The sequence below is a fragment of the Crotalus tigris genome, unplaced genomic scaffold (assembly GCF_016545835.1).
Source record: "Crotalus tigris isolate CLP2741 ecotype Arizona unplaced genomic scaffold, ASM1654583v1 scf7180000024362.2655971311:6658466, whole genome shotgun sequence".
Lineage (NCBI taxonomy): Eukaryota > Metazoa > Chordata > Lepidosauria > Squamata > Viperidae > Crotalus > Crotalus tigris.
In genome coordinates, this window is record NW_024100530.1 from 4,745,069 (window position 1) to 4,769,148 (window position 24,080).

The 24,080-nt window shown below is 36.7% G+C and overlaps 1 protein-coding gene across 6 annotated transcripts in view; it reads left to right on the forward strand.

The window, feature by feature from the left end:
- Positions 1–24,080, forward strand: part of CDH8 (cadherin 8) — a 163,963-nt gene that overhangs the window by 113,872 nt on the left and 26,011 nt on the right. For all 6 annotated transcript variants that reach the window (XM_039327587.1, XM_039327588.1, XM_039327586.1 and 3 more), the window contains 2 exons: positions 6,709–6,845; positions 23,633–23,754. In XM_039327587.1, coding sequence (XP_039183521.1) covers positions 6,709–6,845; positions 23,633–23,754 — 259 coding nt within the window. The remainder of the gene's footprint in view (positions 1–6,708; positions 6,846–23,632; positions 23,755–24,080) is intronic.

Here is a 24,080-nt window from a genome sequence, read left to right on the forward strand (position 1 = left end):
AGACTCCTTATATTATTAAGTAGAGCCCAATCTTGTGATTGTTTATTTTTAGTGCAGATTTGGCATTCCATACATTTTAGGACAAATGTTAAGGGCGCTGTTTTTAGATATGATATTGTTTTCTTAACATGCCAAGTTTTCTTCTGGATAATTTAGCTGCTCTGTAGCCTTCGTTAATATTGTTAAATCATCCCCAATGACTCTTCATGATTTTCAAAGTACTATCAAGGGATATGATGAGAGATGGATAGCACAGCTAGATGAGTGAGCTAAAAAAACTGACATGAGGAGAATGAATGAAAGAGATCAAGAAAGGGGAAACAAATTGTCCAAAAATCAATTTCCATATGCAGCTTTGCTTCTAAAGAAATTTTACATGGAGCATCCCAAAATATGTAGTTATCAATGTAACCTATTGTAAGTCATTTTACTTTCATAACTTTGCTTTAGTAGACAAATCTAGACATGGGTTATTGAAAAAGCTTTATAAATCACAAGCCAACAAATAACAGCAATAGCTTGGAAAATTGAATGCTATGAGGCACAAATCATCCAATTTAAATAAAATCAGCTATTTCAATCAGACTAGAGGCAATTGTACCAATGTGTTTGATTCATTACCGCGTAGTTCAGTCATCAAATATTTGGAAACAACTGGTGTCAATAAAAACATTAAACTGGAAGCAGTGGAAGACAGAATTGCTGGCTAGAAATGAAAAATATGGGCTTATCAATATTAGGAGAGGCATCTACCAGGTGACTCATTACCACCCTTATTATTTGTAATTGCTTTTGCTGTGATTGTACTTTCAGTGATTGTGAAGAAAACAAAAGTTAATTTGTTAAATGCTAATAAAATCTCACATTTGCTTTATATGTGTAATCTGAAGCTTTTTGGAAAATCTAAAATTGAAATCCAATCATTGACAAGCACTGGGAGAATTTTTAGCACAGATATAGCAATGGAATTTGGCCTAGAGAATTTTGCTACAGTAGCAATAAATCAGTGTGAAATCACAAACAGTAATGGAATTGAAATGCCAATGACCAAACCAACAGGCGCCATCAGGACAAAACCTACAATTATCTGCACATTTCATAGTTGGATAATATCAAGCATGAACAAATTAAAAATCTGATTAGCAAAGATACTTTTTGAGTACATGAAGAGTGAGAACATTGTTAAAGACAAAAATGAATGTCAGAAATAACATCCAAGTTGTCAATATTACATTAAAGCCATAGATTCATGTCAATCAGTTTAATTTTTGGAAATATTATATTCTCCGTGTTGTTTGAATATTATACCTTCCCACACTTCTTTGTGAAATCCAAAGGGGGGGATATTCTCCACACTTCTGAACTTGTGCTTGGTTTCTTTCAACACTTTGGCGACTAATGGTTCTTGGATCTTGTCTTTCTGCGTTCTTTTTTTTTTCTTTAAGGAAAAAAAAAGTTTGTGTATGCATACGTACACATCCTCCACACATAGAGTCCTGAAGGGTATTTCATCTTTGGCAAAAGTAAATCATTTTCTTAATACTCAGCAGGCTCTAAAATCCTAGATAAAATATTTTATGCCTTCCCGAACTGTAGCTGTTTATCTCAGTCACCTAGTAGCATGCCCCCTCTGGTTGGCATTGCTGAGATATAGTGATTTACAGTATCAACATTGTAATTCACGTCTCAGCGGGAGAAAACTAAAAGGCTGGAAAGGTTCAGATTTGGTTGTAAAACTTTAATTTACATCAATACAAAACAGCGTTTTGGTAAAAATGAATAAAAAAAAGCAAGTTACATTCAAATCCATATTTGCACTGAGGTGGTGCAGTGGTTAGAATGCAGTACTGCAGCTACTTCTGCTGACTGCCTGCAGTTCAGCAGTTCGAGTCTCACCGGCTCAAGGTTGAGTTAGCCTTCCATCATTCCAACGTGGGTAAAATGAGGACCCAGATTGTTGGTGGCAAGCATGCTGACTCTATAAACCAGTGTTTCTCAACCTTGACAATTTTAAGGCATGTGGACTTCAACTCCCAGAATTCCACAACCAGCATTGCTGGCTGTAGAATTCTGGGAGTTGAAGTCCACATGCCTTAAAATTGTCAAGGTTGAGAAACACTGCTATAAACAGTGCTGTAAAGCACTGTGAAGTGGTATATAAGTCTAAGTCAGTGGTGGCGAATTTATGGCACACGTGCCAGAGGCGGCACTTGGAGCCCTCGCCCCAGCCCCGCCTCCTCCCCTGGTCCCCTCACCAGCAGCCCCCCAGAGGAAAGTCACCCACAGGCGCGGTCCATGTGAAGCAGCGCAGTCAAGGACATGGTAGCCAGGCAGCGGGGACAAGACTCTGCTCTTGCACCCCGTCACACGCAGATGATGCTGTGGGGCATGGGCGGAGGGCGTGGCCACCATGGCACTGCTGGGCCATGGGTGATCTGTGGCAGGCCGTGTAGGTGTGAGTGGCCCAGCAGGCAGGGCAGAGCAGGGACGGGGTGGGGGGGCATCTTTTGGGCACTCAGTCTCTAAAAGGTTCGCCATCACTGGTCTAAGTGCTACAGCTAGCACTATATTTCTGAACCATTAACCGAAGAAATATATCTCACCATCCACTTCCTCCAAACTCAGTTTACACACACAGCCACCACTCCTCAATAAATTGTGGCATTACTGAAGCAATTTCAAAAGTTTCTAATTACTAAATTACTATTTCCATTCCTCTCCCTCCATTTGATAAAGAAAATACCTTCATACATTGCTTAGATGTTTGACAATATCCTCATTAAAAAGAATAATACTATCATATAATTACCAAATCTGTTGTATATGATATATACTGGTCTGAAGTCAGAGAAAGGAAGCTTTTTCTTCTGGGCAATCTGTAAACTTTTTTTTTTCTTGGGGGGAGGGGAATTCTACTTTTTAATACATTTTGACCTTATGAAGAGCTTGTTGAAAATCAATGCAGAAAACCTCACAAATCTCCAGTTTTGTTTTTATATTTAAAGAGCTACAGGGGTTATACCTTGAAATCTGCCCAGGGACACATTTCTTTCTGTTACTAAATAAAATGGATTGAAAATATGACTTTTTCTTCCAGCTGTAAATTGGAGTTTATCATTTTAATGGAAGAATTGCCTATTTAGCGTTCATTTGTTCCTGTGATCTTTCTAAATACGCATTATTTAATCGTTCTAAAATGTATCCGATGGGGCTTAAACTGAACTGAAAAGTGAGCAGAAGAGAACCTTGTTCTGTTTTGTCTTCAGAAAGCTTGCAGTTTAACTGGTATATTTACAATGAAATCCCAGTTTCATAAATGTTTGGAAATTTCATCCATCCATCACTCCTTACAGCAGTGGTTCTCAACCTGTGGGGTCGGGACCCCGTTTGGGGTCGAACGACCATTTCACGGGGGTCGCCAAACAACGCAGTCCGCCATTTTTTCCCCCTTTTCCTTAGCTGTGCTACTCCCTTTTATTCTATTGTCTTTTGAAAGCCAATAGAATAGACTCTCTTGAATAGAGTCTAATTCTATTGGCTTTCAAAAGCCAACAGGAATTGTCCAGGCTGTCTCTGCCCTGCTGAGCCCGCCAAAAGTCCCCTTCTGCAAACGGTGCTGCACCAGTTGAGTAGTCCTTGACCTACGACCGGTTGAGTAGTCCTCGACTTACGACCGGTAGGGGGTCACGGCATTAAAAAGGTTGAGAACCACTGCCTTACAGAAAGTTCAGGACAAAGCCAAATTCCTTATATGTGGATAGGCTCAGGGATGGTAAGACGCAGGGGCCACCTCGTTATTTCATTGAGCCTCTCCGATTTCATGAAATGGTTTAATCCTCTAATCTTTTCCATTATTCCTGGGGATTCCTCAGGTTTATTGTTAGGACCCTTATTGTTTTCTCTACACACTTTTCTGCCAGGATCCTTGATTTCATCTTCCCAGTTCAATTATTGCATCTATATTGACGGTTTTCAGATTTATTCTTTTGTCCCTGCTCTGAATGATATAGCATAGGCATCTCTTTTCAACCTCTAAAGCCATGAAAGCCAACAGAAGACCGACCTTATTGTAGTCCATCTTGGCTGGGTCATCTCCCTCCCTCCATTTTTCTTTCTTCTTCCTTCAAGGCTTCAGCTAGAGGTTTCTTTTAAAGTGTTCCATTAAAAAAAAACGAAAAGCGCTAATTTCCATTTCATAAATATTCAAAGGAGCCATACTTCTGAACTACCAAGATGGGTAAGCAGTTGGTTCATGCCCTGGTTATGTCTCTCTTGAATTATTATGGAAGCTGTTGGCTAGGTTACCCAAGACTCATGCCAGCATTTGATCTCTGTACAGATTGCTGCTATTTGTACAGCAATCTGTACAAGAAGGAAGCCTGGACCTTCCGTCTTTCATGTCTCCCTCACCTTATTGCCTGGCAAAACACTGCTGCAGTTGACACAATGAATTCTGCATAAGGGTCCACCCAGCAATTTAAAAGAGCTTCTGGTGGTTCACAAATTCACAAATTTAATCCAAATATCAGACCATGTGTTTTCTTTAGAGTCATAAGGATGGAAGAGACCTTAAAGGTCTTTTAGTCCAATCCCCTCCCCCAACCAGGACAGGAGTCTTTATTCTATCCTGGACAAAGATTGTCTAATCTTTTCTTGGAAACCTCCAGCAATGCAATATTTCTGTACCAGAAGAGGCAGATTGTGGTTGCAACACTTTTCATGTCTGTCTCCATTTTTTAAAATAATAATAATAATACCAAAAATAATAGGCGCCCTGGGTGCAATCCCAAAACAACTGGAGCACCACTTGAACACCATTGGCATTGACAAATTCGCTATTAGTCAATTGCAAAAGGCAGCCTTACTAGGAACCACCTCCATCCTGTGACGATATCTGTAATACCATCAAACATCCACATCTGCCTATTCCAGGTCCTTGAGAAGGACTTGATAGGTAGACAAAATGCCAAATCCAGTCTGAACATCTGGCTGACTGTGCGATGATCCATAATAATAATAATAATAATAATAATAATAATAATAATAATAATAATAATAATAATAATAATAATAATAATAAAAAAAATAAAAAATATCTGTAATACCATCAAACATCCACATCTGCCTATCCCAGGTCCTGGGTAAGGACTCGATAGGTAGACAAAATGCCAAATCCAGTCTGAACATCTGGCTGACTATGCGATGATCGATAATAATAATAATCTAAAACTGTATTTTTTCTTGAGATGCTGTGAAACCATTTAAATTAATTAATTAATGTTTATTAGTTTGTAGTTCAGATCTTATTATTGTTGTTGTTGTTGAAGGCTCTTATGGCTTTGGAGCCCCATATTTTATACCCTAAGTTTACCATGTTTACAGGGATGAATTGTGGATTTTATCCTGCGTGGTATTTAGTTATAGGGGGATACATTTACGATTGCTGCTGCTCCTTTTCCTTTTCTTCCTTTGAGTTGTGTATGACAAAATGTAGTTTGACTGTATAACCAAGTTGTGATACAATGCATTTTCTTGAAATCAGGTCAGAACAAAATCTGAAGAGAAAACCTTGTCCAAAGATCCCTCGTTTACTCAACAGTCTGAGTCATGGCATGAGATAACTAATATTAATTAATAGTTGCATCGTAAGGAAGAATACTGGATAGATGCAAAAGATATTAGTGTGATGTTTTGAGATGTCACACTTGAGAATGATACTAAATATGCTTCTGTATTTAATTTCTCCCTTAGGATTTAATGGAACCATAAAAGCTGTAGTTGCTGTATTATGTCATTTTTCTTCTTGCTTTCTCTTTCTTTCTCTGCACAGCCTGTCAGAAATCCAAAGGTTTAATTTCCCAGTTTGGTTTCTTTTACAAGTAATGCATTAATAAAACAACTCCATGAAAATGGACCGGCATAAAAGCTTTCTTGAAGAATTTGCAAGGAGTTCTAAATCACCATTTTGTTTAATGCACCGTTTGAACAATTTACTATCGAGATTTCTAGCTTTGTCAAATTGGCTTTCTGTGTTTAGGCTGCATAATGCACCTGTACCTTCTTCATTTGCTCTGCTATCAGATCAAAGTTGTTTTGCGAGACACCAATGAAATCAGTTCAAAAAAAAATGGTCATTTTTCAGCTTTTAAAAGTAGTTTACCCGAAAAGGTGTTTTTTTTTTTTTTAGGCTATTGTCTTCAGAATTGGTTTACAGCATAAAGAGATGACATATTTACCTAATTACCGTAAAGCCGTTTTTTGTTGGAGTGCTTGCTTCATCTTTAAAACACACAGACATGTACAAAACAACCTTCCCCCTTATTGTATTGACAGAATTATCAGCAGTGGCGATGAAATACAACAGGAGCTGTCCAATAAAAGTGATGGATCATCTAATTAACTCTTGATTCTGCAGTAGTTTTTAAAAGACTGCTATCAACTGATCTTAGTGACAACCTTCACGCTGAGAACATATAGCTAATTACTCCGTGGACTATAATTCTGCTTCCTGATCCCCACTTCTTGTTTGTTTGTTTGTTTATTTTATTGGACCTTATGAATTATACCATTATTATGCTCAGTGAATCCACAGAGGCTACAAAGCTGCTATTCAGCCAAACATGGATTCGTCAGTTTATGAGAGCAGTGCTATTCAGATCAGGCAAAAGTATTTAAGCGAATAATTTAATAAGAATCTTTATCCCCTAGGTTTTCCATCGATCGGAACACTGACCTTGAGAGACAATTCAACATTAACACCCAAGATGGAAAGATAACCTTGGCCACACCGCTGGACAGAGAAACGAGCACATGGCATAATATAACCATTGTAGCAATGGAAGAAAGTAAGTGGTTGTCCTTTTTCTTTTTTTCTTTTTTTCCTATTTGGTCTTTGACCACTCTGTTGTGTGTTTCCTACTTTCTTGGAATGAATGAAATAAAGATATCAGCAATTGTAATTTATCAGTCTCCTGAAAAGCTGGGTGGGAAGAGAGAGAAAGAGAGGGGGGGGGATAATTGTTTATGGTGAGTAATCTGCATGCATTCTTGTTTATTGTGGTTGTTTTTAATCAGATATGCCACCAGAGTAAAATTATGCCAGCCGGGAATGGAATAACATGGGAAAAGCTCCAAGTAATGTTTTTAATGAATACACTGCAGCAGCATGTGAGAGATGACATTTTTATGGCATGTAGATCTCTCTCTCTCTCTCTCTCTCCCTCTCCCTCCTTCCCTCCCTCCCTCTCTCTCTCTCTTTGAAATAACACCTAGATGCTTGGACTAGCATCATTTTCCTTTCAAATCTCGCGATATAAACATTATACAAAATTTATTACTTTCCTAAAAAAGCATTGGCTATCTGTTTCCTGCCTTCTCGCTATATATATCTCTTTGGTTTCAAAATACTGGCTTCAATATTAGTGAAGCACATGGGAAATCCCACTCTCACTTGGTCTGATTACGTTACCTAGTTGGGTGATAAAACATCTAAACAATCAACCTCAGAGAGCACCAAAAACTTCACTGAATTGTTCAAAATGTATTTATTGAATTTTAAAAATGCACGTTCGGATACAAAATTAATTTAAGGGAATGAAGGGCAATGGTTCTGCTAAAACAATTCCAGGCCAAAAATATAACAAATAATTCAGCTGATGATGTAGGAGATACATAATGAATTGTAACTGTCGCAGAATGTTTGACTGAGATGGGCAGCTATAAAAATTGAACAAATAAATAATTGAAAGAAATCTGATTGATACATTAATGGACACAATACAATATATCCAGTTTACACAGTAAAACTCAGTAAATATTAGTACTTCTGGCAACAGGCACTGAACAGACCTAATTCCAGCTAAATGGACTTGATGTTTGTTACACAGTTCTGAGCCATTAAATAACATAAGGTAGATTTTTGGTGTGGTTTGTTTTCATGGCAGAAAGAAGTCCTGAAACTGGTTCCTTGGTTTGCAACATTTAAACACACTTTGTGTCATAAAAGACCCATTTGTATGCACTTAGATTTGTTTGTAACCTCATAAGGCTGCAGTTAGGAATGTGCAGTGTATTCTGGCAGAACTGTAATATGCAAGTCCAGAAGAATCTGTTTTTCAACAAAAAATGCTAAATAGTGAATCCCTGGTACAAGTTAGATCTGCTCTGGGAAAGGTAGTAGTTTGTGATCTTTGAGATATAGTGAACAAGCCTATTGCAAGGCCAGCTTATATCCAGAAAACATCTCCTGTTCTGTGGGACACTTTCCTGCTTTTTAAATTGCAAGTCTACTAGTGTTGTGTGTTACCTCTATTAATTAAAGGATCTTCACTAAAAAAGAAATATGAGTAATGTGAAAGAAATTAAGAATTGCAAATGTAAATGAGTATTGTCCAATGAATCAATATACAGAATCAATGTCTCTTATGATCTTAAAAGATTATTTCATAAAATGGATGGATCGATGGATAGATGATAGCTAGCTAGCTAGATAGATAGCTAGATAGATGATAGATAGATAGATAGATAGATAGATAGATAGATAGATAGATAGATAGATAGATAGATAGATAGGTGGATGTGTGGGTGGGTGGATAAGAGAGAAAGTAGATAGATGATAGATAAATAGATATCTATTGGATACAGATTCCTTAATGAATTTTTTAAATAGCAAAATATAGATTGTGGACTTACGTTTGTTGCAGAACTAAAAAGTCTAAAGATATATTAGTGCATACATTTTGATTGTGCCTCTTAGTAGCCTCTTACTATAGTGAGTTCAGGTTCTTGGAAGAGAGTTAAGTATCAAAATTTTGTTTAAAAATTTGAGACATGCCCATTTATCAAGAACTTTGGATTCACCATGCTGGGATTGTTGCCAAAAAGTGGTTCTGTAAAAGTTGCATGTATACCAGGTATGAAAGGTTAAGTAGCTGAAACGTATCAGCTTCCAAACTTTGAACTGGCTTTTTATTAAGGTCAGGAAAGATTACACAATATGGTCAAGGTTTAATTTATTTAAAATTGAGTCATAGCATCTCATATATATATATATATATATATATATATATATATATATATATATATATATATGCAGTTATCATTCCATTCTTATATTTGGTTTAGGATTTATAGGGGATACAGCTTGCTCTGACTTTTTTGTAATTTGTTTTGTTTTGATTCACATGTTTTGCTTTGTTTTCTTTTTATGGTTGTATAAGAGCAATTAAAACTAATTAAAAACTCACACTATTATATATATTATAGTACATCCCGCAAACACATCATATTCTCTCCTTTTCACAAAGGAGATTAATCTGATTTTTGGCACAAGAAATCATAGCCTTCTAGAAACTGAGAATTCAAACCCAGAGGGAGAAGAACATTTACAAATGCTTCTGGCAAATGAGGTCATAGAAGGATCTTACAGAACAGGCAAAACATGAAAGTTTATTTTCAGTTGGAAAAATTGTGACCTTTGCAGAACAGAAGCAAAATGAACTGTGTAGACCTTTTCAACATTAAGGAAATAGCAGTTTGAAGAGATGCCATCACCTTCCTGATTTTTTTCTGCACGAAACAAAATTTTGTTCTACTGAGCTGTGAATGGATCACAATTCTACACTCCCCAATTTTACCCCCACACACAATAAACCCAACCTCTACAATCCATATTGGTGCCAATAAAGTCAATCTATTTACAGCTTACAACACTTCACTCAGTGACAGTTCAGTGTTACAACAGCACTGAAAAAAGTGACTTATGACCATCGCAGCATCCCATGGTCATCTGATTTACATTCTGATGCTTGACAACTAACTCACATTTATGACGGTTGCAATGTCCCAGAGTCATGTGATCTCTTGATGCGACTTTCTCACAAGCAAAGCCAGTGGGAAATCCAGATTCACCTAACAATCATATTACTAATTTAACAAGTGCAGTGATTCATTTAACAAATGTGGCAGGAGAAGTCGTAAAACGGGGCAAAACTCGCTTAACAAGTTTCTCACTTAGCAACATAAATTTTGGACTCCGTTGTGGTCGTAAGTTGAGGACTACCTGTATTTAAGTTATTAAAACTATAAACTACCAATGTGACCAGGCAATTTTATCTTTTCTTGGTATTTCTGGTGGGTTTTTTTAAAAAAATATTTACTTATTGCAAACATGTAAAATAAAACAACAGCGGTACTAATAATTAAAGCCAACGGTTCAAAACAAAAAAATCACTCAGATACATAAAGCAAAAGCACATTAGCAACAGCAGGGGTTGTTAACAAAGAAACACAAAGCAGGAGGGGAAAAAATCCTGTTTCATTAAAGTAAAATAGGCATCATGTATTTCTTTTAAAGGCTTTCGTAAATTAAAATAAATGTCCAAGTGCTACTGAAAAGATGACAACTTCATTACTGAATGAATTTTCTCTAGCAAGGAGGCTGCAATGACACTTTTATTGAAAGAGACACTTTCTACTTAAGATGGAAGACCTGAAATTAAAGTCAAGATTAGCTATTGAAAGTAAGCATAGATACATTTTTTGTCAGGCGCAAGAAACCAGGAGCTATTATAGAATTCAGAAAGCACTGTCAGTTTATTCCATGCAATCTATACACAAGAATCTGATCTACTAACAGTCAAGGCAAATTGGTGCCAGATAAGAATCAATGGATTTAAAGGGGGACTGGACTTTGGTCTCTTTCAGGGGCATAGGGACTTCAGACTGATGATGCATTTGACTCCACCCTCAGGCTCAGCCTGGTCGTCTCCTTTGTCTTCTCCCACCTTTTACTTTGCTTATTAAAATCCAAACCTATTTTCAGTGTTTCCTCTAACTGTAAATGTGTGACTCAGAAGTAACAACTCATATAGAAATTTGAACATGAAGACTTTGTAGCTGTTTCATACTTTATCCAGAATAACAAGTGCTTTGCAAAATGGATTGCCTATTTTTGTGCTCTAACATGTAATATAGAACTTGAATGAAAGTCAACTTTATCCTAGAAGCCAATTTTACTGCAGGAAGATTCAAAGCCAAATCAATATGTTTATAACACCAGAGATGGTGAGTGTCCTGCTGTAGCATCTTGTGAAAACATAACGGTGCTTCCCGCAATTTATTTTCCTTGCATTGTGTGAGAAAGATGCAAAAGAAAAAGGTTGGCCCATTATTTATACAGCTACGCAACAGGATTAAGGCTGTGCAAGGAAGGGATCAACATTTAGCCTTCAATTTTGATGTTACATCAGTGTGGTCAGAGCCCTTCATCCAAATGATAAAAAGTGTCCTATATGCATGACATCACAGTAACACCAATGGGACCAAGCTTAAAGCAAGATGCTGCTTTTGTCATTTTCTCCAGATGCCTCCACCCTCAGTCTAAATTTAAAGACTGAGGAAAAAGAAAAATTCAAATACATCTAGCAATCCTTTCTCTGCAACTTGGAGGAAGAAAGATGCAGACCTCCGAAGGGAAAGAAGAAAGAATAGGTGAGAATACTTCAAGCCTGCCAACTGTGTGGCTTCCAGGGGATTATACTTCAGGCTTTTAAGGCTTTTGACAGAAAAAAAAATAGATTGTGCAACAGTGCTATACAAGCTCCTCTGGAAATTGATCTCATCCAGTTCAGTGGCATTTTCTTGCCATGATCTCCCTGGACCATCTCCAAGAAGAAGACTTGTCAGAAGATGAACACAGGAATTCTGTGAATTGAATTATGCCTGAAGCATGTAATTCTGTCTCATGGGACATAGTCTAGGAAGAAGTCAGTCTCTTTCATGTCTTAGAACCTGCACTCCTCAATCCTGAAGGCATCTCCTAACTTGTGATTCCCAAAAGAATGTCACTGCAACTTGGTTAAAGGACAGAAAACCAAGAGAAGGAAATGCCAGATTGCAGGGCCAGGTTCATAAGGAATCGTGGCCTTTTTCAGAATCAGAATTGTAACTGGGATAGGTCTGTCTACTTTGAGTTTAAAAAAAAAAGCCATTCTCGAGTGAATGGGCTATGAGAAACCTCTTTTATAGATTCTGTCTTTATTCACGTGGCCAAAACTCTGTTTTGACTTTGTTCGACTAAATTTCTCCGTCTCAGCCTCAAGTTCAATTTCACTTTTTGACTGAACCCTTGGAATTGTTACATTATTTTCACCATTACAAACATGGATTGGACTTGTTCCAAAGATGCTTTTCAAAAGACAACTGGCGGAAATGGCAAAGATTTCGGCTTTTTTAAAGGAACAAATGCAAGAGAAATTTCTTGCTGTTTGGGATAAGTGGATAAAATTTATACAATTTAAACTGGATATAAAAAAATATTATATAGCCTTTTTATAATCTTCATTTATATATATATATATATATATATGTTTTAATGTTATATTTTCCTTTTTTATAAATATATTTTTTATAAATATAATTTTTTAATTGTTTTTTAATTAAGCCTATATTCTGCTCTGGGGCTCTGGGGGGGGGGAAGGGGGGATGTTTGGGTGGGGGGTGGGGAAAGGGGGTTTTGTTATGTAATGTTTAGTTTTTTTTGTATATGTTGTTTTTTGTCTTTGTATGGTTTTGTTCTTTTTGTAAAACTTGTAAAACTTTTTAATAAAAAAAAAAAAAAAAGACAACTGGATTTACTTGACTCTTTTCCTTGGGAAAAAAAATGCTTCTCATCCAAGAAGCTTCTTCAGGAGAACTTCTTCAGTTCTCCTGGATGAGAAGCAAAATGTTTTCAAAGGGAAAACAAACAAAAAAAAACTAAGAAAGTCCAGTTGCATTTTTAAAAGCCCCTTTAGGACAACCATGACCTGGACGATTGAGAATCTCCGTAGACATGGACTGGACTTCAGTTTACTGTCACCTCACCATTATAAGGACTTAGATATTCTTCTATGGACTTGTTAAATTATGCTCTGCTGCTTACTTGCTTTTTCAATAGTATACTTACTTATGAGCATCAGTGAACAGTTTTTTTTTGCTGTAAATTTACTCTCAGACTGTATTATGAGCATACAAAACCCAAAACAAGTCCAAACGTAGGTTTCAGATCCGCTGATTTTAATGAACTCTATTACACTTCTCTCTCTGGGTTGAATTGCAGTAATTGCTGTGGAAAATCCTAACAAAACAACCAAAACGTGGCAGTTATTAGCAGTTTGAATTTCTCCTGTTTTTCCTCAGGCTTGACAAATAAAACACATTAGTGGGTTTTATGATTCTGCTTTAAGTGCACAATTAATATGGTTATTGATGGCTGTTTTAAGGTTATAACAAAATCAAATGTGGTGAGTATTTAAATTTATTTTTAACTTCCATAACATCCACTTCACTATGCTTGCTCTCTGTAATATATGGAGAACAATAGGATTCCATAAGACAAGATTGGATTATTCAAGTTTACACAGTACTATGCAGTTATCCCCATATCACAATTAAAATGCTTCCTTCCCTGCTTATACTGCATAGATGCCATTTCAATCTTTTTAGTGCAAGGCAAAAACCTTACTACATCCATTCTTTTCCAACTTGGCATTAATACTACTGTGGTGTCCTCACCTTCAGTCATGATTAATTAATTGATGTGAACAACAGTGGATACAAATGGGGATTTAATATTGTTCAGAATCACATGAATAGATTATAATAGTGTCAACCAGATAACTATACTGAGGCAGGCAGGCAGAATTTAAAGGATGATAATTACACTCACCGAATGTATGTTTGACCTGTTAAAAGCTACTTAAATTGTAGAGCTGAGATACATCTTAAAGGAATTCATTATTTTACTGATACACATAGATAAATTATCCTGGTAAAGTGATGTAATTTTCTTTGAACTGAGCTCGTATTGCCTCCACGAATACATCTATATACATTTCCTAATAAAAATGCAGAAGTGTGGTTTCAAGGGTGTTTTTGTTTGCTTTGTTTTGTTTTGTTTTTTGTAATTTCTCCCTCTTGCTTGGGACTTCATATTCATTTACAAAAATTAACTCTATTAACTCTATTCAAATAAGCTCAGTCTGGTATTGTCACAGACTTACTCAATCACTGAAAATACAATTTTAGCAATCTACCAAACTTGGTCATTTTTTTTTTCAACTTTGCTATTTTTAAAAATGTGTTTTTGGTGTGATCCCACGGTTTTTCATTACCTCATTGGGCCAATGCAAGGAATGGATCGTTTCAGGAAGCAGATTATGAAATGTAGGTGGTGTTAACAAAGAGATGGGTCTTAAATCCTTCCCCAGGATTTCTTCTGCCATTCCCAAGGTGGGTTACCAGGAAGGTGAAGATAAGATTTGGTGATATGGTTTGACTGATCAAATGAACCAGATTTTTGGGGAAGAGGAAAGGTATGGAAATTAATTTGACTTTATTCAAATATCATCATTTAACAATATTAAGCCTTGACATGTCTCCCAAGCCATGCTTTGAGCGCCTAAATTTCACATAATCATTATCACCATCATCATCAACATCATCACCACCACCACCACCACCATAACCATCATCATCACCATCATCATCCATCTTCACTTCCACTACCACCATCAAGAACTAAACTAAATAATAAGTGAAATATATTCCCAGGTATCCATAGAAAAACCTCAAGTTTGAGTTTCTCAGGAAATAGGACAGGAAGGATAAGTGATATCTCCTGAATCACCCGATGTTATCTACTCTGTTACACAACTGATACAAAATGTGCTATTCATTTCCGTTGAGTGCTGATGACATGAGATGACATGAGTGACATCATTATAGTCTCTGCCAGATGCTGTTGCTGACAAGCAGGTCATTGGCACTGCCACAAACCACAGATTTGAAACTTGGTATAGATATTTTCACAAATCAGCTGTCCTTTGGGATTGGGCGGCATATAAATAAAATTAAATAAATAAATAAATAAATAGGACTCCTCGCATGTTAAAGAATGACGGTCATAATTGCAGTGGCTGATCATAAGTCATCCATGTATCAGAAGACATGGAAGTTTGTTTTCCATGTATTCTGGTTCACATGCACACTTTTCTGGAGCCAGGTGATCAGCTGGCATGCTTCAATAAACAGCATGCTCTATAGTTCCTACACAGGACTCAGGGATATTGGGAAAAAAGGGAGAGAGAGAGAGAGAGAGAGAGAGAGAGATGACAGTGATGACATTTTTTTACTTTTTTATTACTATTATTATTCTGAGTGTCAGAGAGACAGAAAAATGTAGATATACATACACATACACATGTTGAGATAGGGAGTTTTCCAAAGTTGGGCAATTAAGTGAAATGCTTTCCCCAGAAATGACTTTTTTCTACCCACTGAGAAAGAATTGGAATTCTGTGATTCATGTCACCAAGGTTAGAGAATTCCTCTAAAAAGGTAGTGGGAAATATATATATATATATATTCTTTCATTTGGTTTTCCTGAAGCAGAAAGGATAGGGATAGCACACTGTAGATAGCTGCCATTTGCCCAGTACAAAAAGGTTTAGTTGGCCTTAAAATTAAATTGGTCAAAATTCATGAAGGAGACATAAAACATGTTAATGCTCCATAAAAAACCTTCAATTTCTCAAAAGACTTCTTCCCATGCAAAGGGTGCTCTTAAAATTATACCATTATGGAGCTGAAAGAAGCCATGTAGGCCAGCCCTTGCTAATGGATTCATTTAACAACTGCCTCATTTAATGACTATTTGCAGTTGTGACCATGATGAAAAAGTAATTTTGCATTTATGATCTTCAGTGGTCTGTAAATCAAAGGAAAGCTGAAGTAAGATCATAAACACAGTTGTAGTTTCACTTAACAATGTTTTGCTTAATGACTTAAGTTGCTGGTCCCAGTTGTGATCACTAAATGAGGACTTCCTGTACATTATCGCTATCATGGTTTAAAATATCTGTTCAACTTGGAGCAGTTGACGTTGTTAGTGCTCTTTGTGTTTTTAGAACATGCTCCAATATCATTCAGTACCTGTTCCTAGAGCCTTAATTGAAAAAAAAAAAAAATATGGGAAAATCTAGCTTTCTTTGAAAATTTATTGAAGTAGGGGAAGTGGGGAGGAGATTGTACCATGAAATACATCTTTATCATTTTTAACTTAGTCCATAAAATAACTGCAAGAACACCACACCCATATTAACAGAGTTTTCTTCTCTTTCAGGGGAAAAAATAGGAAATAATATAAGAAAAAAAATGTTAAAAACAATGCAGAAGGAATTTTTGGTCCAGCACTCTTTATAATCAGCTACTAGACTGCTGAATAGCTCCACAATGTATTTCTAGCTGTCGAGAAAAGTGTATGGGGAAACATTTGCCCATATCTTTTGAATTATGGACTTCACTAATTCATCACAAAGAAAAGTAGGATGCTGGAATCAAATTGTAAAATCTAATCCAATGTCTTATTTCAATGAACCCCAGCACCCAAAAGAAAACCCCTCCTGTTTTATTATTGTATGTGATTGCAGACAATCACTTTAGCAATAACAAGGAAAGAATCTGAATATTCAGGGGATCCCTCTATAAAAAAAATGCAAGCAGCTAATGGCAGATAAGGTTAATAATTCATCCATCCAACTGTTTCCCACTGTCTCTTGGCACCAATGTCAGGAAGCAAATAGGCAGCAAAGGACATGTTGAGGAATTGGCTTAGCATTCTGGTCAGTCTCAAGAAATGACAATATACAGACCATAAACAATAACAGAACTTGGAGGTCTTCTAGTCCAGCCACCTGCTCAAGCAGGAGACCCTATACCAGGGGTAGGCAACCTTGGCTCTTTTATGACTCATGGACTTCAACTTCCAGAATTCCTGAGCCAGCCATGCTGAGGGGATAGGGAGAGGTTTCCAAGCTGAGCCATGCTGGCTCAGGAATTCTGGGAGTTGAAGTCCTGAAGTCATAAAAGAGCCAAGGTTGCCTACCCCTGCCTTATACCAATTTAGACAAATGATTGTCCAATCCGTTCTTAAAAGCCTCCAGCAATGGGGAACCCACAACTTCTGAAGGCAAAGCATTCCACTGTTAATTGTGGATTAACAATGGGTTATTCAAAAATCAAATATGTTGAAAATTATTTTTAGGCTCTAAAAAAGGGAAGGGGGAGGGAGAGGGGAGAGGACAGGAGTATTTTTACTGAATTAATAATAAATGGGGTTTTTTTTAATGATGAAAACCAATGGAATAACAAGAGGAGGAAAAATAGGTATTTTGTAATACCATTATCATCTTTATTACTTTTTTTCCCTTGAAAAACAATATCAACTATTTATATCATATTCTTGAATAGGTAGTTAGACATTTGAAGCGGTGTTTCCAGATTCAAAGCTAGCACTTAATCCATTGCATCTGAATTCAGATAAATAAAACATTATATAACCATTCAATCACACACATATCTACTAAACACAACTGGTTGTGCTATAAATCCATCAGTTATTTTAGGTAATAGGCATGGACAATGGCTATTTCTGATTAAAGCAAAGATTTTTTTTTTTCAAATCAAAGTAATTGTTCTTTTATTACCTTCAAACTAAATCACTAGATTAAAAAGAAATAAGAGCTTCGCTTTCTTGTCACTATTTATTTTCCCAATTTGAGGGGGGTGAAGGAGAGGAGGTAATACCAATATGTTTGAGCTATGACTCTAATGCTTTCTGACATTTTGTAGTGTATTAAGCAATCATTTTTATTTTTTTTGGGGGGGAATAAAAGTTTCAGGGAAGCAAAGCTGTATATTGTGTGATCTTTTTAAGTGTGAAACCGTCTAAATGCCATTGATTTCAGTGGGAGAATTAGGTGTTTCTCCTTCTTTCTTCTTTTGAGATCAATAGATACTGTATAAAAATGTTCAGTTCTTAGAGCCCAGGAAGAAGAGACAATAAAGGATGCATTCAACAGATATAGTACTTCACTTTCCAATCAATTTGTCTGTGGAACACTTTACCCTTGTCTTGGATTTAACATCTTGGATTTATTTATTTTTTTTACCGTTAATGCATTTTTTTTAATCCAACATTTTTACATTTTTAGATTATTTCAAAATCTGCTTTGCTTTCTAATATTGTCCCAAAATGTTTGTTTGTTTTTCTCCAAAAGGCAAATGGAGTTTTCGGTGTTTTCTTTGAAAATGTTTCTCTTCTCATTTCAAGGAGTTCCTTCAGTACTTCAGTAGAGATTATCCTTCTAGATTTTTGTGATATAAATCTCCACTTCTCTTGTGCATCATAATCGTGCCCATTTGATAGCTCTCTATCTATGCCAACAAGCAAATCAGTTAAGGAATATTAACCACCCAGAGAACTGGAAAGTTCCAGTCATCTAGCATTTCAGCAGTGGTCAGAATAAAGCTAAGAAATGTGAAACTGAGTTGATACAAGCACTTCTGTGTTGGCAGATGTGAGATTCTTTATCCAGCTAGTAGCATTTGTGCATGCAACCACCACCTGAGTCAGCAGGATAGATAGATATAAAAGCAGGAATATCACCTGTACTAAGAAGCTGAACTACTGAACTACTTAAACTTTGCAACAGCTTCTTTGGTTTGATGTGTCTCCAGAAAGCTGCATAAGGATGATTGCTTTACATGCCTTACATGCTCTGTACTTCATATCTGGTGGGGAAACTTCGGCCCGGACCTGATAAGATTTTTTTTTTTAATGAAGCCTCAGCTTTGATGTGATTATAAATCTTAAATTCTTTGTGAGTCAGTAAATGAAGAATGAAAATTCATCTTTGCCTGTGCATCTCCAGATCCCCTATTGATCCCTCACATAGTAAACGACCTTGGCAGATATATGTCACCTCATGAAGGTGAAGCAAGAAAAACTCGGAGAGTCACTAATCAGACTTGTAGATTGCTCGGCTGCCACTGTTTATAGATTTTCAGCTGCTTGTCCTTTGAAAGCTATCCAAAATCATTTACACTGGAGGCAGTAGGCCCGCTGAGCGCTTATTAAATGAAGTAGGTGTTAAATGTCAGAAATGCAATAACCATTCTTTTAAATTCCACCTATTCTGGTCCCAAATGACGTCTGTATTAGTGCATTTTAAATACAATTTCAGTATTCGGATAGGTTACAATTTGGCCACAAATGCAATCAGGCACTGAGTTTTTGGTGAATATGCATAGGATTGATTTGACGTGTAGCTAGCTATAATCATCTATGCGGATCCCGGAATGTGTAGGAATGAGAAACTGTCTTTGCTCTTTTCCTCTGCTTGACAATTTCACTGTGACCTCTGCCTCATTCTTTGTGCATTCTAAGATCAATGGCATAATCTCTAGAATGCTAGTTTTTAGTGTTTTTAGATTTTTAGTTTTGGTTTTCAACTCTGTCATTTTCAACACTGTGCACTCATTTGCTTTTCCCATCACTGTTTGCATTACCATAGCCCAGGGATGCATTCAATGCTGCTGCCCTCGTGCAAAAGACATTTGTAGAAATATACAAGTTTTTCCCTCTGTACAAGTGCAGTTCTGTGCATTGTTAAAATGGCTTAAGAAAGAGAATTTGATGGATAAAAACCTGTCAGTGCATCTAGCCTTGTATTGTTTTCTTGTATAAATGAGAAGAAGGATAATAGGGGTGTTAAGTTCACCGAAGCAAATAAATGTAGGAAATGCTGAATGAAGAGTGCTTTTCCTAAGGCATGAAAATATATTATAATTTTATCTATTTTTATATGTTTTTTAAAGAAAATAATGTTGTCCCTAAAGACAGTTTATCATTGTTAGTAAACTCTACCACCACACATTATAATGAAAAATATCTCCTGAAACAATCAGAAATAGCAAGCATGACCACTTGTGACAATACTCAGAAGTTGCTTGCCATTGTCTGTTTCTGTTTTGTTTTACCTTAAAATAAGAGCAAAAATGAACAGGTAAGCAAGGATAGTGCTTAAAATACCATATAGGATACATTGCCAAGCAGTCTTAACCTCACCCCATGTTCTAGTTCGTACAGGTCCACTTCAGAGGTGTCCTCAAGATTGCAACTTCTATTCAAAGGGCAAAAGCAGCATTGTGTAATTGCAATACGGGCACTTTTATAGGTGTGTGTGTGTGTGATATTATATGGTGGTGGAACTTATGGTGAAAAGCTGCTTTCCTCAATTGCTCATATTTATCTCTCTTGGTGTGTAGCAGTATTGACATGAGTTGGTGTTGTCTACTGGCAACTTCCTGAACAACTCCATGTAGTTTTCTTAGCAGGTTTTTCAGGAGTGCTTTGCCATTACTTTCTTCTATGGTTCAGAGAAAGTGACTGGCCCAATGCCCCCCCCCCAGCTAGCTTTGTACCTAAGGCCGGACTATATCTCATACTCTCCCATTTCTAGCCTGGTGCTTTCACCACTACACCAAACTGGCTCTCAGAATGTATTTCTCTAATTACCAAGCTATTCAAAACTGGAAGTGTGTAAGCTTTCGCATTTCTTCTTCCCGCTACATTGCACAGTGTTATATCGAACATTAAAGATAACAACGAGAGAAGCAGGAGGAAGGAGGAGAAAAGGAATGAAAACAAGTGATTGGGGAAACAGATTGTCTTGATACAGCTAGATACAATTTTCACCAGTGTGAGCCACGTGGATATAGATGTGAAAGGCTTTAGCTTTGCAGACTTTGGGTTGGGGGGGGGAGTATGATACGAAGCCAAATAAATGGATATAATTACACTGTGTTTGTTTTCAATACTTTAATAAAATCAGGTTTTGCCCATGTCATCTTGCCTTGATTGATTTAATGTGGCATAGTCGCATTTGCTGTTGAAATTCCAGAACAGAACAGTAACAGAAAGTAATCCCCACTGTTCTCCAGGCGGTGTAAAGAGGAGTTGTTCTGTCTCTTGGGATAAGAGTACCTCTGCAGGCTTGTGTAAATCAGTGGAAAGGAAGTTGCCTGTCAAGGATGGGCCCAAATGAAATAGGCACTAGGGAGTGCCCACTCTTAGGAGCCAGCAATACAACACTAAATTTTCACCTCATGGTCCCACTCTGTGTATCACATTTGTTCAGAGGCTGCAAAATGCAAAATTTTAACAAATCTGAAACGAGAAGACAGTTTAGCGTTAAAGAGGTTTAGGTAGGACTAATCTATCATGGTCTTTTTCTTCTTTTACATTCTTATTAATTGATGTTTAAAATCTATATTCTTTCCTTCAAAACCAGGTTTTCCTTTTCCAGGAGTAGCTCATAATGCACTACTAGATAGATAGATAGATAGATAGATAGATAGATAGATAGATAGATAGATAGATAGATAGATAGATAGATAGACAGACAGACATAGATAGATAGATAGATGATAGATAGATAGATAGAGATTAGATAGATAGATAGAGATAGATAGATAGATAGATAGATAGATGGATAGATAGATATTAGATAGATAGATAGATAGATAGATAGATAGATAGATAGATAGATAGATAGATAGATAGATAGACAGACAGAGATAGATGGATGGATAGATAGATAGATATTAGATAGATAGATAGACAGACAGACAGAAATAGACAGACAGACAGACAGACAGACAGATAGATAGAGATAGAAATATAAAGATTCTAATATAAGTGCACAGTTAAATATCCTAATTAAAATACATGCTACAACCTTTGCAGGCAAGAACTAGAGTAGCTCAGAAATTTCTAAATAGTATGCATGCTTAAAATTAGTTCATGTATTGAATAAACTGTCTAAGGAAATGAAATAAATTTGGCTGACACCAAAAAGAAAATCAACTCAACTCTGAATATAATGTCAGGGGTGACATTAACAAATCAGAAGGCTATCAATGAAAGGACTGGTTCTAGTTAGCATCTTACAACTTCTCATCATGGGAAGACAGCCAGTGTATCTTTCACTCTGAAATAAAAATAATTTCATTTCATGAACAACACTTAGACTTAGATCCTCCCATGCTATGTAACATATCAGGGAGCTATGAACCAAACCTTCATGAGCAAAAGGAGCAAACCAATTAAAAAATCAATTTTCAGCTGTGTTTTAAGTAATCGTCTTGGTGTGTTCATCCTGACAATTTCTCTACTCAATAAGTTTTTCTCTAGTGGGTTTAGCAAATTATATACATTGTGGAATGAATGATTTCCCAGTTTCTAAGAATAATAACTATAGGTTTCATGTTTGTGGTTCAGATGAAAGACAAACATTTGGGATCAGCCATAAGAGACATAAATAATTTCTTCAGACGCTTATCTAATGAATTGCATTTCAGTTTAACGTCTCTAAAATTTGAACTGCCATTTTTCTGTTAATTTAGATAAAAGGAAATCTTGAGTGCTTAAATGTGACACTTGGCACTGAAAATTCAATGCTCTCTGTCTTTCTGTGTATGCGCATATTTGTGATGTTCTGAATATTCAGCTTGCATATAACTGAATCTCACCCTGATAAGAAATTACATTGCTTTTTTCATGTTCAATGTATATCTGTCATTGGTGAATGACAAAGTGATCCTCACTGTTCTCCTTTATGTAAATTCTGGTAGCTAGTGAGCAGTTGACATATTGACAAAGGCTGGCTGGTTTATTCTTACGGAATTTCACAATAAAATCTTAAATTACAGCCAAATATGTGAAGCAAATGTATATCATTCTGTTCTATCTTCAGCAAAACGTCACCTTCAAAGCCTGATATTTCAAGGGCAAGAGCCCGAATCTTCTAAGCAACAATTATAAACTAAAATAAACTGATTAGGTCTCTGCTTTGAAAATTAACTCTATGAAACAAAACAAGAGATATATAAGCAAACACACTTAGGAACCAGGCAATGAATTAAGGGAAGTGTGATAAATTGTAGCTATAAATGTGGGTCAGACATTTGCCCCCTCTGTGCATAATTTTCATGAGTTCAAAAGCCCATATCTGTATCAAAGAAAATCAACCTGAGAATATTCCAATTATCTTGAATAAGGAGAAATATTCTTTGTCCTTTTCTTTTTAATGATTCTCCACTTCTATTATTTATGCTTTCCATCTTTTAGAACCCTTCTGTTGGATTTTTTTTAACCCTTCTCTCTCTTTCGCTCTCTCTCTCTCTCTCTCTCTCGCTCCCTCTCTTTCTCTCTCCCTCTCCCTCCCTCTCTTTTTTCTCTCCCCATCCCTCTCCCCTTTTTCCTTTTCCACTTTTCTTTTAACTAACATGAAATAATAGATGTGCAGAGTAAATTGAGAAAGATAAGAATGAAAATAAATCTTGGTTGTTTACATCCTCTTCCCCCCCCCATGCAGAATGCCCTTTATCAATAAAACAATGCAAACTTCATCTGAAAGAAGGCATCTACCAATTTAATCCACAATCTTCATCAGCCTAAATCTCCAGCAAAAGCTGTTTTCAGTAGCAATTTATTTGCTTTCTCTCTTTTTCTCTTCTTTGTTAAATACTACCCCTTTTCTTTATCTTCATTTCTTTCCCCTTCCAATTTGGACTCAATCAGCCCTATTATTAGAAATGGAAAAGACTGATTGAGCTTTCAGCATAAAAAAAAAATGCACATATACAAACCTTGGGCCCTGGATGTCATTAGTATGGTATGAAGTGTGCTTACCTTTCTCTTTTCTCTTTCCTTTTTATCCTCCCCTCTGCTGTGTTTTTCTTCTCTTAGGAAATCCCAGTCAAATATCTCGAGTGCCTGTTGCTATCAAAGTTCTCGATGTAAATGACAACCCTCCTGAAGTTGTGTCCGGGAATGAAGCCTATTTATGCGAAAATGGAAAAACTGGAAAAGTAAATATGCCTTGGTTATCCACCCTGTGTAGTTTCCCCCCCCCCTCAAGTCTCTTGATCGCCTGTCTGTTGATCTGATTTGATGTGAAACTGGCCCTGTTCAAAGTTGTGCTCTATTTAGTAACATCAAGTCCTGGCCATTTGTCTCACTCAATGTTATAGAGCAGGGGTCTCCAGCCCTTTGGCCACGGCCCACTAGTGGGCTATGAGATGGTCAAACCCAGGCCACCCAAAGCAGCAGGCAAACATGCATGCACAAGCATCCTCCCTTGCGTGAGTGGCAGGTATGCCCGTAGTCCACTTGCGCAAATGGAACTGTATGCATG